The sequence below is a fragment of the Heptranchias perlo genome, unplaced genomic scaffold (genome assembly GCF_035084215.1).
Source record: "Heptranchias perlo isolate sHepPer1 unplaced genomic scaffold, sHepPer1.hap1 HAP1_SCAFFOLD_389, whole genome shotgun sequence".
Lineage (NCBI taxonomy): Eukaryota > Metazoa > Chordata > Chondrichthyes > Hexanchiformes > Hexanchidae > Heptranchias > Heptranchias perlo.
Window position 1 is genome coordinate 48,086 of NW_027139401.1, and position 15,931 is coordinate 64,016.

Below are 15,931 nucleotides of genomic sequence, written 5' to 3' on the forward strand. Positions count from 1 at the left end.
AGGTACAGGGTTAGATACAGAGTAAAGCTCCCTCGACACTGTCCCATCAAACACTGCCAGGGCAGGTTCAGGGTTAGATCCAGAGTAAAACTCCCTCTACACTGTCCCATCAAACACTCCCAGGGCAGATCCAGGTTTAAATACAGACTAAAGCTCCCTCCACACTGTCCCATCAAACACTCCCAGGGCAGGTACAGGGTTAGATACAGAGTAAAGCTCCCTCTACACTGTCCCATCAAACACTCCCAGGGTAGGTACAGGTTGGATACAGAGTGGAGCTCCCTCTGCACTGTCCCGTCAAACATTCCCAGGCCAGGTACAGGGTTAGATACACAGTGAAGCTCCAGCTGCATTGTCCATTCAAATATTCCCAGGCCAGGTTCTGGGATAGATACAGAGTAAAGCTCCCTCTGCACTGTCCCATCAAACACTCCCAGGGCAGGTACAGGGTTAGAGACAGAGTAAAGCTCCCTCTGCACTGTCTCATCAAATACTCCCAGGGCAGGTCCAGGTTTAGATACAGAGTAATGCTCCCTCTACACTGTCCCGCCAAACACTCACAGACGAGGGACAGGGTTAGATACAGAGTAAAACTCCCTCTACACTGTCCCATCAAATATTCCCAGGCCAGGTACTGGGATAGATACAGAGTAAAGCTCCCTCAACACTGTCCCATCAAACAATCCCAGGCCAGGTACAGGGTTCGATACAGAGTAATGCTCCCTCTACACTGTTCCATAAAACACTCCCAAGACAGGTACAGGGTTAGTTCCAGAGTAAAGCTCCCTCTGCACTGTTCCATCAAACACTCCCAAGGCAGGTACAGGGTTAGATAGAGAGTAAAGCTCCCTCTACACTGTCCCATCAAACACTCCCAGGGCTGGTACAGTGTTAGATGCAGAGTAAAGCTCCCTCCACACTGTCCTATCAAACACTCCCAGGGCTGGTACAGGGTTAGATACAGAGTAAAGCTCCCTCTACACTGCCCGTTATTTATTTTATCTCCATTTTCCCACCGCGGCAGGTGTTACAATACCTGGTGTGTTCAATCCCATTGCTTCCCGTACTGACTGGCTTTCTCCCAGTCCATTTCTCCGTCCTCTGCGCTCCTGTCGGGAGAGGCAGAGATCTCCTCGATATCGCCTTGAGGTACCAACTCAGCAGACGGTCTGGGATCTCCCCTCCCCCTGCCCCGTATCGGTGTGTAAAGTTCACACTCACCTCCCTCGTGGTCTTTACACGGTTGTGATTTGGTGAATTTTACGCTCTCCGAACTGATGGGGTTGCTCACCGTGCAGCTGCAGTCAACGTCGTCCATCATGCCCAGCGATAATTCCAATCTCGACCCGTTCGCAGAAACATGGCCGAGGTGCCCCTCTGTGGCATTGCTCCCTGTTCCTGTCCAGCTGTAGACAGCATGGCGATCTCTCTCCGTAAAGCAGAGCAGGGTGAGGATACAGGTCTCAGCGGAGGAGATGTGGATCATATTAACCGTGGGTTCGGATACGGGCTCTGTGGGAGTGAGGAAGATACTGTGAAAAAGGATTGTAAAACTTCCAGAAGGTCCAATCTTCAGACTCCCCTCGGTGAGGGACGGGACCGAGAGGCTCCTGTCTCCAGACTCCCCTCAGAGAGGGACAGGACCGAGAGGTTCCTGCCTCCAGACTCCCCTGAGAGAGGGACAGGACCGAGAGGCTCCTGCCTCCAGACTCCCCTCAGAGAGGGACAGGACCGAGAGGCTCCTGCCTCCAGACTCCCCTCAGAGAGGGACGGAACGGGACCGAGAGGCTCCTGTCTCCAGACTCTCCCCTCGGTGAGGGACGGGGCTGAGAGGCTCCTGTCTCCGGACTCTCCCCTCGGTGAGGGACGGGACCGAGAGGCTCCTGTCTCCGGACTCTCCCCTCGGTGAGGGACGGGACCGAGAGGCTCCTGTCTCCGGACTCTCCCCTCGGTGAGGGACGGGACCGAGAGGCTCCTGTCTCCGGACTCTCCCCTCGGTGAGGGACGGGACCGAGAGGCTCCTGTCTCCAGACTCCCCTCAGAGAGGGACAGGACCGAGAGGCTCCTGCCTCCAGACTCCCCTCAGAGAGGGACGGAACGGGACCGAGAGGCTCCTGTCTCCAGACTCTCCCCTCGGTGAGGGACGGGGCTGAGAGGCTCCTGTCTCCGGACTCTCCCCTCAGTGAGGGACGGGACCGAGAGGCTCCTGTCTCCGGACTCTCCCCTCGGTGAGGGACGGGACCGAGAGGCTCCTGTCTCCGGACTCTCCCCTCGGTGAGGGACGGGACCGAGAGGCTCCTGTCTCCAGACTCTCCCCTCGGTGAGGGACGGGACCGAGAGGCTCCCGTCTCCAGACTCTCCCCTCGGTGAGGGACGGGACCGAGAGGCTCCTGTCTCCGGACTCTCCCCTCGGTGAGGGACGGGACCGAGAGGCTCCTGTCTCCGGACTCTCCCCTCGGTGAGGGACGGGACCGAGAGGCTCCTGTCTCCGGACTCTCCCCTCGGTGAGGGACGGGACCGAGAGGCTCCTGTCTCCGGACTCTCCCCTCGGTGAGGGACGGGACCGAGAGGCTCCTGTCTCCAGACTCCCCCCTCGGTGAGGGACGGGACCGAGAGGCTCCTGTCTCCGGACTCCCCCGTCGGCGAGGGACGCGACCGAGAGGCTCCCGTCTCCGGACTCCCCCCTCGGTGAGGGACGGGACCGAGAGGCTCCTGTCTCCAGACTCTCCCCTCGGTGAGGGACGGGACCGAGAGGCTCCTGTCTCCAGACTCCCCCCTCGGTGAGGGACGGGACCGAGAGGCTCCTGTCTCCAGACTCCCCCCTCGGTGAGGGACTGGACCGAGAGGCTCCTGTCTCCAGACTCTCCCCTCGGTGAGGGACGGGACCGAGAGGCTCCTGTCTCCAGACTGCCCCCTCGGTGAGGGATGGGGCCGAGAGGCTCCTGTCTCCAGACTCCCCCCTCGGTGAGGGACGGGACCGAGAGGCTCCTGTCTCCAGACTCCCCCCTCGGTGAGGGACGGGACCGAGAGGCTCCTGTCTCCAGACTCCCCCCTCGGTGAGGGACGGGACCGAGAGGCTCCTGTCTCCAGACTCTCCCCTCGGTGAGGGACGGGACCGAGAGGCTCCTGTCTCCAGACTCTCCCCTCGGTAAGGGACGGGACCGAGAGGCTCCCGTCTCCAGACTCCCCCCTCGGTGAGGGATGGGGCCGAGAGGCTCCTGTCTCCAGACTCCCCCCTCGGTGAGGGACGGGACCGAGAGGCTCCTGTCTCCAGACTCCCCCCTCGGTGAGGGACGGGACCGAGAGGCTCCTGTCTCCAGACTCCCCCCTCGGTGAGGGACAGGACCGTGAGGCTCCTGTCTCCAGACTTCCCACTCGGTGAGGGATGGGGTCAAGGGGCTCCCGTCTCCAGACTCTCCTCTCAGTGAGGGATGGGGCCGAGAGGCTCCTGTCTCCAGACTCCCCCCTCGGTTAGGGACAGGACCGAGAGGCTCCTGTCCCAAATTAAACTGAATAAACTCACCGTAAACCCGTAGAGACACAGACCCGGTTCGATCCACCGATGCTGTCACAGTCACGATGTAAATTCCTTCATCCTCCTCCCTCAGTTGATTTATCTGCAGAGTGAAATTCTTGTCGATTTTGACCCTTCCTTCAAACTGGGTCCCTTTAAATATCTTAACTTTGTCCTCACTCATGTCATATCGGGCGATGCCTGTGGGATTTTCTGCCCCAGCGTATTTCCAGATTATTTCTGCATCCTCTGCGATGTTGTCGATCTCCACGGGTAACCACACTGAGTGTCCCAGGCTCCCATTCACAGGGGAATCCAGAGTTTTCAATCTCATGTCACCCCGACCGGTAACTGGAAAACACAAATGGGCAGACTGAGCCCAACATTCAGGGAGATATCTGTACACTGACTGGTGTCTCTCAGTCCCCTCTCTCTCAGGGAGATATCTGTACACTGACTGGTGTCTCTCAGTCCCCTCTCTCTCAGGGTGATATCTGTACACTGACTGGTGTCTCTCAGTCCCCTCTCTCTCAGGGAGATATCTGTACACTGACTGGTGTCTCTCAGTCCCCTCTCTCTCAGGGAGATATCTGTACACTGACTGGTGTCTCTCAGTCCTCTCCCTCAGGGAGATATCTGTACACTGACTGGTGTCTCTCAGTCCCCTCTCTCTCAGGGTGATATCTGTACACTGACTGGTGTCTCTCAGTCCCTCTCTCTCAGGGTGATATCTGTACACTGACTGGTGACACTCAGTCCCCTCTCTCTCAGGGAGATATCTGTACACTGACTGGTGTCTCCCAGTTCCTCTCTCTCAGGGTGATATCTGTACACTGACTGGTGTCTCTCAGTCCCCTCTCTCAGGGTGATATCTGTACACTGACTGGTGTCTCCCAGTTCCTCTCTCTCAGGGAGATATCTGCACACTGACTGGTGTCTCTCAGTCCCCTCTCTCTCAGGGAGATATCTGTACACTGACTGGTGTCTCTCAGTCCCCTCTCTCTCAGGGAGATATCTGCACACTGACTGGTGTCTCTCAGTCCCTCTCTCTCAGGGAGATATCTGTACACTGACTGGTGTCTCTCACTCCCTCTCTCTCAGGGTGATATCTGTACACTGACTGGTGTCTCTCAGTCCCCTCTCTCTCAGGGTGATATCTGTACATTGACTGGTGTCTCTCAGTCCTCTCTCTCAGGGAGATATCTATACACTGACTGGTGTCTCTCAGTCCCCTCTCTCTCAGGGAGATATCTGCACACTGACTGGTGTCTCTCAGTCCCTCTCTCTCAGGGAGATATCTGTACACTGACTGGTGTCTCTCACTCCCTCTCTCTCAGGGTGATATCTGTACACTGACTGGTGTCTCTCAGTCCCCTCTCTCTCAGGGTGATATCTGTACACTGACTGGTGTCTCTCAGTCCCCTCTCTCTCAGGGAGATATCTGTACACTGACTGGTGTCTCTCAGTCCCTCTCTCTCAGGGAGATATCTGTACACTGACTGGTGTCTCTCAGTCCCCTCTCTCTCAGGGAGATATCTGTACACTGACTGGTGTCTCTCAGTCCTCTCTCTCTCAGGGTGATATCTGTACACTGACTGGTGTCTCTCAGTCCCCTCTCTCAGGGAGATATCTGTACACTGACTGGTGTCTCTCAGTCCTCTCTCTCAGGGAGATATCTGCACACTGACTGGTGTCTCTCAATCCCCTCTCTCTCAGGGAGATATCTGTACACTGACTGGTGTCTCTCAGTCCCCTCTCTCTCTCAGGGAGATATCTGTACACTGACTGGTGTCTCTCAGTCCCCTCTCTCTCAGGGAGATATCTGAAAACTGACTGGTGTCTCTCAGTCCCCTCTCTCTCAGGGAGATATCTGTACACTGACTGGTGTCTCTCAGTCCCCTCTCTCTCAGGGAGATATCTGTACACTGACTGGTGTCTCTCAGTCCCCTCTCTCTCAGGGAGATATCTGTACACTGACTGGTGTCTCTCAGTCCTCTCTCTCTCAGGGAGATATCTGTACACTGAATGGTGTCTCTCAGTCCCCCTCTCTCTCAGGGAGATATCTGTACACTGACTGGTGTCTCTCAGTCCTCTCTCTCAGGGAGATATCTGTACACTGACTGGTGTCTCTCAGTCCCCTCTCACTCAGGGAGATATCTGTACACTGACTGGTGTCTCCCAGTCCCCTCTCTCAGGGAGATATCTGCACACTGACTGGTGTCTCTCAGTCCCCTCTCACTCAGGGAGATATCTGTACACTGACTGGAGTCTCCCAGTCCCCTCTCTCAGGGAGATATCTGGACACTGACTGGTGTATCTCAGTCCCCCTCTCTCTCAGGGAGATATCTGGACACTGACTGGTGTCTCTCAGTCCCCTCTCTCTCAGGGAGATATCTGTACACTGACTGGTGTCTCTCAGTCCCCTCTCTCAGGGAGATATCTGTACACTGACTGGTGTCTCTCAGTCCTCTCTCTCAGGGAGATATTTGTACACTGACTGGTGTCTCTCAGGCCCCTCTCTCTCAGGGAGATATCTGTACACTGACTGGTGTCTCTCAGTCCCCTCTCTCTCTCAGGGAGATATCTGTACACTGACTGGTGTCTCTCAGTCCCCTCTCTCTCAGGGAGATATCTGTACACTGACTCGTGTCTCTCAGTCCCCTCTCTCTCAGGGAGATATCTGTACACTGACTGGTGTCTCTCAGTCCCCTCTCTCTCAGGGAGATATCTGTGCACTGACTGGTGTCTCTCACTCCCCTCTCTCTCAGGGAGATATCTGTACACTGACTGGTGTCTCTCAGTCCCCTCTCTCTCAGGGAGATATCTGTACACTGACTGGTGTCTCTCAGTCCCCTCTCTCTCAGGGAGATATCTGTACACTGACTGGTGTCTCTCAGTCCTCTCTCTCTCAGGGAGATATCTGTACACTGACTGGTGCCTCTCAGTCCCCTCTCTCTCAGGGAGATATCTGTACACTGACTGGTGTCTCTCAGTCCCCTCTCTCTCAGGGAGATATCTGTACACTGACTGGTGTCTCCCAGTCCCTCTCTCTCAGGGAGATATCTGTACACTGACTGGTGTCTCTCAGTCCCCTCTCTCCCATGGTGATATCTGTACACTGACTGGTGTCTCTCAGTTCCCTCTCTCTCAGGGAGATATCTATACACTGACTGGTGTCTCTCAGTTCCCTCTCTCTCAGGGAGATATCTATACACTGACTGGTGTCTCTCAGTCCCTCTCTCTCAGGGAGATATCTGTACACTGACTGGTGTCTCTCAGTTCCCTCTCTCTCAGGGAGATATCTATACACTGACTGGTGTCTCTCAGTCCCTCTCTCTCAGGGAGATATCTGTACACTGACTGGTGTCTCTCAGTCCCCTCTCTCTCAGGGAGATATCTGTACACTGACTGGTGTCTCTCAGTTCCCTCTCTCTCAGGGAGATATCTATACACTGACTGGTGTCTCTTAGTCCCTCTCTCTCAGGGAGATATCTGTACACTGACTGGTGTCTCTCAGTCCCCTCTCTCTCAGGGAGATATCTGTACACTGACTGGTGTCTCCCAGTCCCTCTCTCTCAGGGAGATATCTGTACACTGACTGGTGTCTCTCAGTCCCTCTCTCTCAGGGAGATATCTGTACACTGACTGGTGTCTCTCAGTCCCCTCTCTCTCAGGGAGATATCTGTACACTGACTGGTGTCTCTCAGTCCCCTCTCTCTCAGGGAGATATCTGTACACTGACTGGTGTCTCTCAGTCCTCTCTCTCTCAGGGAGATATCTGTACACTGACTGGTGTCTCTCAGTCCTCTCTCTCAGGGAGATATCTGTACACTGACTGGTGTCTCCCAGTCCCTCTCTCTCAGGGAGATATCTGTACACTGACTGGTGTCTCTCAGTCCCCTCTCTCCCATGGTGATATCTGTACACTGACTGGTGTCTCTCAGTTCCCTCTCTCTCAGGGAGATATCTATACACTGACTGGTGTCTCTCAGTTCCCTCTCTCTCAGGGAGATATCTATACACTGACTGGTGTCTCTCAGTTCCCTCTCTCTCAGGGAGATATCTATACACTGACTGGTGTCTCTCAGTCCCTCTCTCTCAGGGAGATATCTGTACACTGACTGGTGTCTCTCAGTTCCCTCTCTCTCAGGGAGATATCTATACACTGACTGGTGTCTCTCAGTCCCTCTCTCTCAGGGAGATATCTGTACACTGACTGGTGTCTCTCAGTCCCCTCTCTCTCAGGGAGATATCTGTACACTGACTGGTGTCTCTCAGTTCCCTCTCTCTCAGGGAGATATCTATACACTGACTGGTGTCTCTCAGTCCCTCTCTCTCAGGGAGATATCTGTACACTGACTGGTGTCTCTCAGTCCCCTCTCTCAGGGAGATATCTGTACACTGACTGGTGTCTCTCAGTCCTCTCTCTCTCAGGGTGATATCTGTACACTGACTGGTGTCTCTCAGTCCCATCTCTCAGGGAGATATCTGTACACTGACTGGTGTCTCTCAGTCCCCTCTCTCTCAGGGAGATATCTGTGCACTGACTGGTGTCTCTCACTCCCCTCTCTCTCAGGGAGATATCTGTACACTGACTGGTGTCTCTCAGTCCCCCTCTCTCTCAGGGAGATATCTGTACACTGACTGGTGTCTCTCAGTCCTCTCTCTCAGGGAGATATCTGTACACTGACTGGTGTCTCTCAGTCCCCTCTCACTCAGGGAGATATCTGTACACTGACTGGTGTCTCCCAGTCCCCTCTCTCAGGGAGATATCTGCACACTGACTGGTGTCTCTCAGTCCCCTCTCACTCAGGGAGATATCTGTACACTGACTGGTGTCTCCCAGTCCCCTCTCTCAGGGAGATATCTGTACACTGACTGGTGTATCTCAGTCCCCCTCTCTCTCAGGGAGATATCTGGACACTGACTGGTGTCTCTCAGTCCCCTCTCTCTCAGGGTGATATCTGTACACTGACTGGTGTCTCTCAGTCCCCTCTCTCTCAGGGAGATATCTGTACACTGACTGGTGTCTCTCAGTCCCCTCTCTCAGGGAGATATCTGTACACTGACTGGTGTCTCTCAGTCCTCTCTCTCCGGGAGATATCTGTACACTGACTGGTGTCTCTCAGGCCCCTCTCTCTCAGGGAGATATCTGTACACTGACTGGTGTCTCTCAGTCCTCTCTCTCTCAGGGTGATATCTGTACACTGACTGGTGTCTCTCAGTCCCCTCTCTCAGGGAGATATCTGTACACTGACTGGTGTCTCTCAGTCCTCTCTCTCAGGGAGATATCTGCACACTGACTGGTGTCTCTCAGTCCCCTCTCTCTCAGGGAGATATCTGTGCACTGACTGGTGTCTCTCAGTCCCCTCTCTCTCTCAGGGAGATATCTGTACACTGACTGGTGTCTCTCAGTCCCCTCTCTCTCAGGGAGATATCTGTACACTGACTGGTGTCTCTCAGTCCCCTCTCTCTCAGGGAGATATCTGTACACTGACTGGTGTCTCTCAGTCCCCTCTCTCTCAGGGAGATATCTGTACACTGACTGGTGTCTCTCAGTCCCCTCTCTCTCAGGGAGATATCTGTACACTGACTGGTGTCTCTCAGTCCCCTCTCTCTCGGGGAGATATCTGTACACTGACTGGTGTCTCTCAGTCCCCTCTCTCTCAGGGTGATATCTGTACACTGACTGGTGTCTCTCAGTCCCCTCTCTCTCAGGGAGATATCTGTACTCTGACTGGTGTCTCTCAGTCCCCTCTCTCTCAGGGAGATATCTGTACACTGACTGGTGTCTCTCACTCCCCTCTCTCTCAGGGAGATATCTGTGCACTGATTGGTGTCTCTTGTCCTCACTATATTTCTTGAGTCATTCCCTCCCCAATCTAATTTTGATATTTCCTTGTCTCTGACTTCTTGTCTCTCTCTCTGTTTCTCCCTCTCTCTCTCTCTCCCTTTCTGTCTCTCTCTTCCCCTTCCTCTGTGTCTGTCTCTCTCACTGTCTTACTCTGTCTCTCTCTCCCCCTGTCTCTCTCTCTCTCCCCCTCTCTCTCCGTCTCTCTGTGTCTCTGTTTCTCTCACTGTCTCCATTTCCGTTCACTGTAATTAACAGCTCACACTTCCTGAAAGCGTTTCCTTTCCAGTTTCGTCACCGCAGAAGAAACGACAGAGCCGGGTTACCCTGGGGCTCTGACTGGGCTCCACTCTGCCTCGGCCTCGGACGAAGGACGGTACCAGGCTGGTCTGAGAGCTCTCCTCGCCTCAGGTCGAGCACCAGAGCAGGTTGCAATCGGAGCGAGAGAGAGAAGGGGTCGTCGGGGACCGACCGTGGGCCAGCTTTGAGGGGGCCCCTCCATACTCTGAGCATTTACCAGTTCCAAGACGGGTTTATGGAGGCAAATTGGAAAAGGATGGACACAGGATGACAGCTACAGATCAGCGAGCGAAAGAGGGCAGGGCATGAGGATTAATGTTAGGGCCCATATACACTCTCCCCACTACCCACGCACTTAATCTCCTCCCACAGCCCATGGACACTCTCCCCTATCATGGACTCTCCCCACCCATTTAATCTCCCCCCACAGCCCATGTACACTCTCCCCTATCATGGACTCTCCCCACCCATTTAATCTCCCCCCACAGCCCATGTACACTCTCCCCTATCATAGACTCTCCCCACCCATTTAATCTCCCCCCACAGCCCATGTACACTCTCCCCTATCATGGACTCTCCCCACCCATTTAATCTCCCCCCACAGCCCATGTACACTCTCCCCTATCATGGACTCTCCCCACCCATTTAATCTCCCCCCACAGCCCATGTACACTCTCCCCTATCATGGACTCTCCCCACCCATTTAATCTCCCCCCACAGCCCATGTACAATCTCCCCTATCATGGACTCTCCCCACCCATTTAATCTCCTCCCACAGCCCATGTACACTCTCCCCTATCATGGACTCTCCCCACCCATTTAATCTCCCCCCACAGCCCATGTCACTCTACATTTCAAGGGAAGCTCGATAAACACACGAGGGAGAAAGGAATAGAAGGATACGCTGATCGTGCTCGCTGAGTTCGGGAGGGAGGAGGCTCGTGTGGAGCATAAACAACGGCATCGACCAGTTGGGCCGAATGGCCTGTTTCTCTGCTGCTGTTTTGATGTAACTCGATGTAATTCCACCCTATCATGGACTCAACTCACTCATCGAAAATGTGAGAGACAGAGAGAGGCACGGACAGAGCAAATTATATGGTGGGAAAGAGAGAGACGGAGGTAGAGACAGAGAGGCAGAAAGAGTACAAGAAAGAGAGAGAGCCAGAAATAACATGTGAGAGAGAGAGAGAGAGGTGGAGAGAGTTTGTGAGAATGTGAGGTAGAGTGAGACAGACAAAGATGGAAACAGGGGCAGAGGGGGACAGAGAGAGAAAGAAAAAGAGAAACAGGGAGACAGAGACAGAAACAGAGGCAGAAAGAGTCAGAAACAGAGACAGAGGCAGAGAGAGACAAAGAGAGAGAGAGAGACAGACAGAAACAGAGACACAGAGACAGAGAGAGAAAGAGAGGCAGAAAGAGCATGTAAGAGCGAGAGGTAGAGAGAGTTTATGAGAGTGTGAGGTGGAGAGAGACCGACAGACAGAGAGAGGGAGAGAGACAGACTGACGGATAGATAGAGAGACAGAGATACAGAAAGAGAGAGACAGAGAAAGATAGAGAGAAACGGAGAGGGAGGGAGAGACAGATTGAGAGAGCAAGACAAATTGAGAGAGCGAGACGGATAGAGAGAGAGATAGAGAGAGGGAGACACAGCAAGAGAGAGGGAGACAGAGAGAGAGAGAGAGAGGGAGACAGAGAGAGAGAGCGAGAGGGGGAGAGGCAGACAGATTGAGAGAGCGAGACAGAGAGAGTCAGAGGGAGAAGGAGAGGCAGAGAGACAGACAGATTGGAGAGAGCGAGACAAAGAGAGAGAGAGAGACAGAAGGTGGCAGGATGCGATACAACGGGGAGCGAACGACAGAGCGAGGGACGGGAAGTGGAAGGGACGGGGAAGAGTGGGGCAGATTCCCTGCCACCTCACTCTGATGCACAGAGCAGAAAGCTCGACGACTTCCCACGGTCCGGAAACCGGGCAGGAGAACAAGAGCCCTCGCCAATCGGAGGCTTACCTGCAGAGAGGAGACTGGGCAGGAGCAAAACCAGGCTTCCAATGCCGCAGGCTGGCCCCCCGACTTTTACAAGACCCACCATTCCGGAGCCCAGAAACCTTCGACGCTGCCGCGGGTCTGAAGAGCTGGCGTTTCGGGGTTGTTTCCAGGACGTGCTGGTAAGACCGCAGACGATGAGGCAGAACAGACCACGTATCCTGTGTCGACCATTTGACGATATGCAGGCGGGGAGCTGTGCAGCTCGTTCCTCTCTCTCTGCTTCCTCTTCCTCTGACTTGGGGCCTCGAATCACCACACGCTCACACGCACGAGACCAGAGGAAGGGGCCGGGGTGTGAAGGGAGGTTAAACTTGTGCACAGTTCCGGTCTCCGTGCACCTTGGTTCGACCGCACTTGGAGCACTGTGAACAGTTCTGGTCATCTTGGGGGGGAAAATCGGATCGGGCCTGTTTTTTGGGCGGGGGTAGTGCGATCCCGCTGTTACCCAAGGCTCCCGGCGCAGGCAGGACGAGATTTTCGTCAGGTCTGAGGGCTCCCCTGCGATCTGCGTTGAACGAGGATTCCATCCAATTCGCGCTTTCCGCCTGCAGGGGGACGCTCCAACCTCTTAAAGGCAGGCTGTCTGTTCGCAGTCTCTTAAAGGTAGCTGGTACCTTTCATTTGCTGAATGTAACAGCCTGCTGTCTGCGCGGAGTCTGAACGGAGATCAGGCATCGCACCACGTAAATCCCTATGTTTGCACACTGATGAGTTACGGCAAAACATTGAATAAAGGTTGCGCACCACTAAATCCCACATCCTTCAATCTGCCAGGCCCTGCGAGAGTGCCCTGCCAGGGGCCTTGGCGCAAGAGGTGGACAGGAGGAGGGACATCCTATATCCGCGGGCGAGGTGGGGGCGGGCGGGCGCAGGGAGCACGAGGCCCTCCAGACATACACCCAAAATGCAGTGGGAGGCAGCCGGGGATGAAGTCAATGCCAGGCGCATCGCATCGTCAACATGGAAGAAGTTCAGTGCTTTGACATGAGTGGTCAAGGTGAGTGAGGTCAACTGTCAAGTGGCGTCTCCTGCCAACTGCACCACACACTAAACCCCCCAACACCCACCGACCAACCATCTCTTTCCATCAGTACTCAACTCTTCCAACCAGGTGCTTCCTCTCACCCTCGCACATTACCACCGCCCAACCCACAACTCACAGGCCGCGCACACTGGCAGCGATTCACACGTGACAGGCACATCGCCCAGACACACGTCCCGCTTTCTTGCAGGTAGCGCATATCAGGAGGCAGCGAGTGGCCCCTCGAGCCTGTTCCGCCATTGAATGAGATCACGGTGGACCTGCGACCTAACTCCATGCACCCGCCTCAGCCCCATATCCCTTCATACCCTTGGTTCACAGAAATCCATCAATCTCAGATTGAACATTCACGAGTGAGCCGTCTGCAGAAGAGCGTTCCAAACATCTCACGCCCTTTGCGAGCAGTAGCATTTCCTAACTTCATTCCTGCACGTCCTGGCTCCAAATGCGAGGCTATGTCCCCACGTCCTGGTATTCAAGTGCAGGCGACCTCCAAAAACAGTTACAAATATCTCGGCAGCCAGAGGCAATAATCCAGCCACTAACCTGTAAATCCTGCATGGTCCCTTCAAATAGGGCCGGTGGGGGGACCTCCAGGCACTCGAAGACGCGTTCAGATGGTCGGGGTTAAGACTGTGCGTTGAGTTGAGCGTTGAGTCACGAAATTGTGTCGATCACTTTAAATCAGCGTTGCACACAGATTGAAGCCATTTTCTCCCTACTTTACATGATTTCAACGTTCGTTATCTGCGCCTGTGCTAATTCCTTCTTTAAGATGGCGTCTGGTGCATGTCACGCTGGAAACCTGCGTGCGCATCCAAGACGCCATCTTGGACGTCAGAGAGGCCGTGCAGCACCAAAACAATGGGCACCAGACGGCCCAATTTAGCGCCCCATATACCCGGGTTAGACCGCACTTGGAGCACTGTGCACAGTTCTGGTCTCCATATACCTGGGTTAGACCACACTTGGAGCACTGTGCACAGTTCTGGTCTCCATATACCTGGGTTAGACCACACTCGGAGCACTGTGCACAGTTCTGGTCTCCATATACCTGGGTTAGACCACACTTGGAGCACTGTGCACAGTTCTGGTCTCCATGTACCTGGGTTAGACCACACTCGGAGCACTGTGCACAGTTCTGGTCTCTATATACCTGGGTTAGACCACACTTGGAGCACTGTGCACAGTTCTGGTCTCCACATACCTGGGTTAGGCCACGCTTGGAGCACTGTGCACAGTTCTGGTCTCCATATACCTGGGTTACACCACACTTGGAGCACTGTGCACAGTTCTGGTCTCCATATACCTTGGTTAGTCCACACTTGGAGCACTGTGCACAGTTCTGATCTCTATATACCTGGGTTAGACCACACTTGGAGCACTGTGCACAGTTCTGGTCTCCACATACCTGGGTTAGGCCACGCTTGGAGCACTGTGCACAGTTCTGGTCTCCATATACCTCGATTAGGCCACACTTCGAACACTGTGCACAGTGGCTGGAGTCATACCTAGCACAAAGGAAGATGGTAGTGGTTGTTGGAGGCCAATCATCTCAGCCCCAGGGCATTGCTGCAGGAGTTCCTCAGGGCAGTGTCCGAGGCCCAACCATCTTCAGCTGCTTCATCAATGACCTTCCCTCCATCATAAGGTCATAAGGTCAGAAATGGGGATGTTCGCTGATGATTGCACAGTGTTCAGTTCCATTCGCAACCCCTCAGATAATGAAGCAGTCCGTGCCCGCATGCAGCAAGAACTGGACAACATCCAGGCTTGGGCTCATAAGTGGCAAGTAACATTCGTGCCAGATAAGTGCCAGGCAAAGACCATCTCCAACAATAGAGAATCTAACCACCTCCCCATGACATTCAACGGCATTACCATCGCCGAATCCCCCACCATCAACATCCTGAGGGTCACCATTGACCAGAAACTTAACTGGACTAGCCACATAAACGCTCAAGAAGTTCGACACCATCCAAGATAAAGCAGCCCGCTTGATTGGCACCCCATCCACCACCCTAAACATTCGCTCCCTTCACCACCGGCGCACTGTGTCTGCAGTGTGTACCATCCACAGGATGCACTGCAGCAACTCGCCAAGGCTTCTTCGACAGCACCTCCCAAACCCGCGACCTCTACCACCTAGAAGGACAAGGGCAGCAGGTACATGGGAACAACACCACCTGCACGTTCCCCTCCAAGTCACACACCATCCCGACTTGGAAATATATCGGCCGTTCCTTCATCGTCGCTGGGTCAAAATCCTGGAACTCCCTTCCTAACAGCACTGTGGGAGAACCTTCACCACACGGACTGCAGCGGTTCAAGAAGGCGGCTCACCACCACCTTCTCAAGGGGCAATTGGGGATGGGCAATAAATGCCGGCCTCGCCAGCGATGCCCACAACCCATCAACGAATAAAAAAAAAATGGGTGGGGAGAGTCCATGATAGGGGAGAGTGTCCATGGGCTGTGGGGGGAGATTAAATGGGTGGGGAGAGTCCATGATAGGGGAGAGTGTCCATGGGCTGTGGGAGGAGATTAAACGGGTGGGGAGAGTCCATGATAGGGGAGAGTGTATATGGGCTGTGGGAGGAGATTAAATGGGTGGGGAGAGTCCATGATAGGGAAGAGTGTCCATGGGCTGTGGGAGGAGATTAAACGGGTGGGGAGAGTCCATGATAGGGGAGAGTGTATATGGGCTGTGGGAGGAGATTAAATGGGTGGGGAGAGTCCATGATAGGGGAGAGTGTATATGGGCTGTGGGAGGAGATTAAATGGGTGGGGAGAGTCCATGATAGGGGAGAGTGTCCATGGGCTGTGGGAGGAGATTAAACGGGTGGGGAGAGTCCATGATAGGGGAGAGTGTCCATGGGCTGTGGGGGGAGATTAAATGGGTGGGGAGAGTCCATGATCCGATGACTTTGTCCAAGTTCCCCTCTCGGTCCTCAGACCCCTCACTATCATTCAGTACCAAGTGAGATTATTTTGTCTCGAGACTGGGGGGAGTATTGGATTGAAAACTGGGTAAAAGAGGTCGGTTTTAAGGAACCTGTTCGAGGAGGTGGAGCTGGCTCTGTACGGTCAGTAAACTTGGAGACATTACACTCGGTCCCTTCATCTCAGTCATTGATATAGATTGTAAATAGCTGAGGCCCAAGCACTGATCCT

The 15,931-nt window shown here is 54.2% G+C and overlaps 1 protein-coding gene across 4 annotated transcripts in view; it reads right to left on the reverse strand.

The window, feature by feature from the left end:
* LOC137311982 (SLAM family member 5-like) overlaps window positions 1-15,931 on the reverse strand; it is a 63,091-nt gene that overhangs the window by 26,786 nt on the left and 20,374 nt on the right. Inside the window, exons 1-3 of one of the 4 annotated variants that reach the window (XM_067978796.1) lie at window positions 11,678-12,132; window positions 3,524-3,865; window positions 1,222-1,512 (exon numbers count right to left, since the gene is read on the reverse strand). In XM_067978796.1, the coding sequence (XP_067834897.1) occupies window positions 1,222-1,512; window positions 3,524-3,865; window positions 11,678-12,098 (1,054 nt within the window). In that variant the 5' untranslated portion in view covers window positions 12,099-12,132. Of the gene's footprint in view, window positions 1-1,221; window positions 1,513-3,523; window positions 3,866-11,677; window positions 12,137-15,931 lie in introns of those variants that run through there. The other 3 variants (XM_067978797.1, XM_067978795.1, XM_067978798.1) reach the window with 3 other exon arrangements.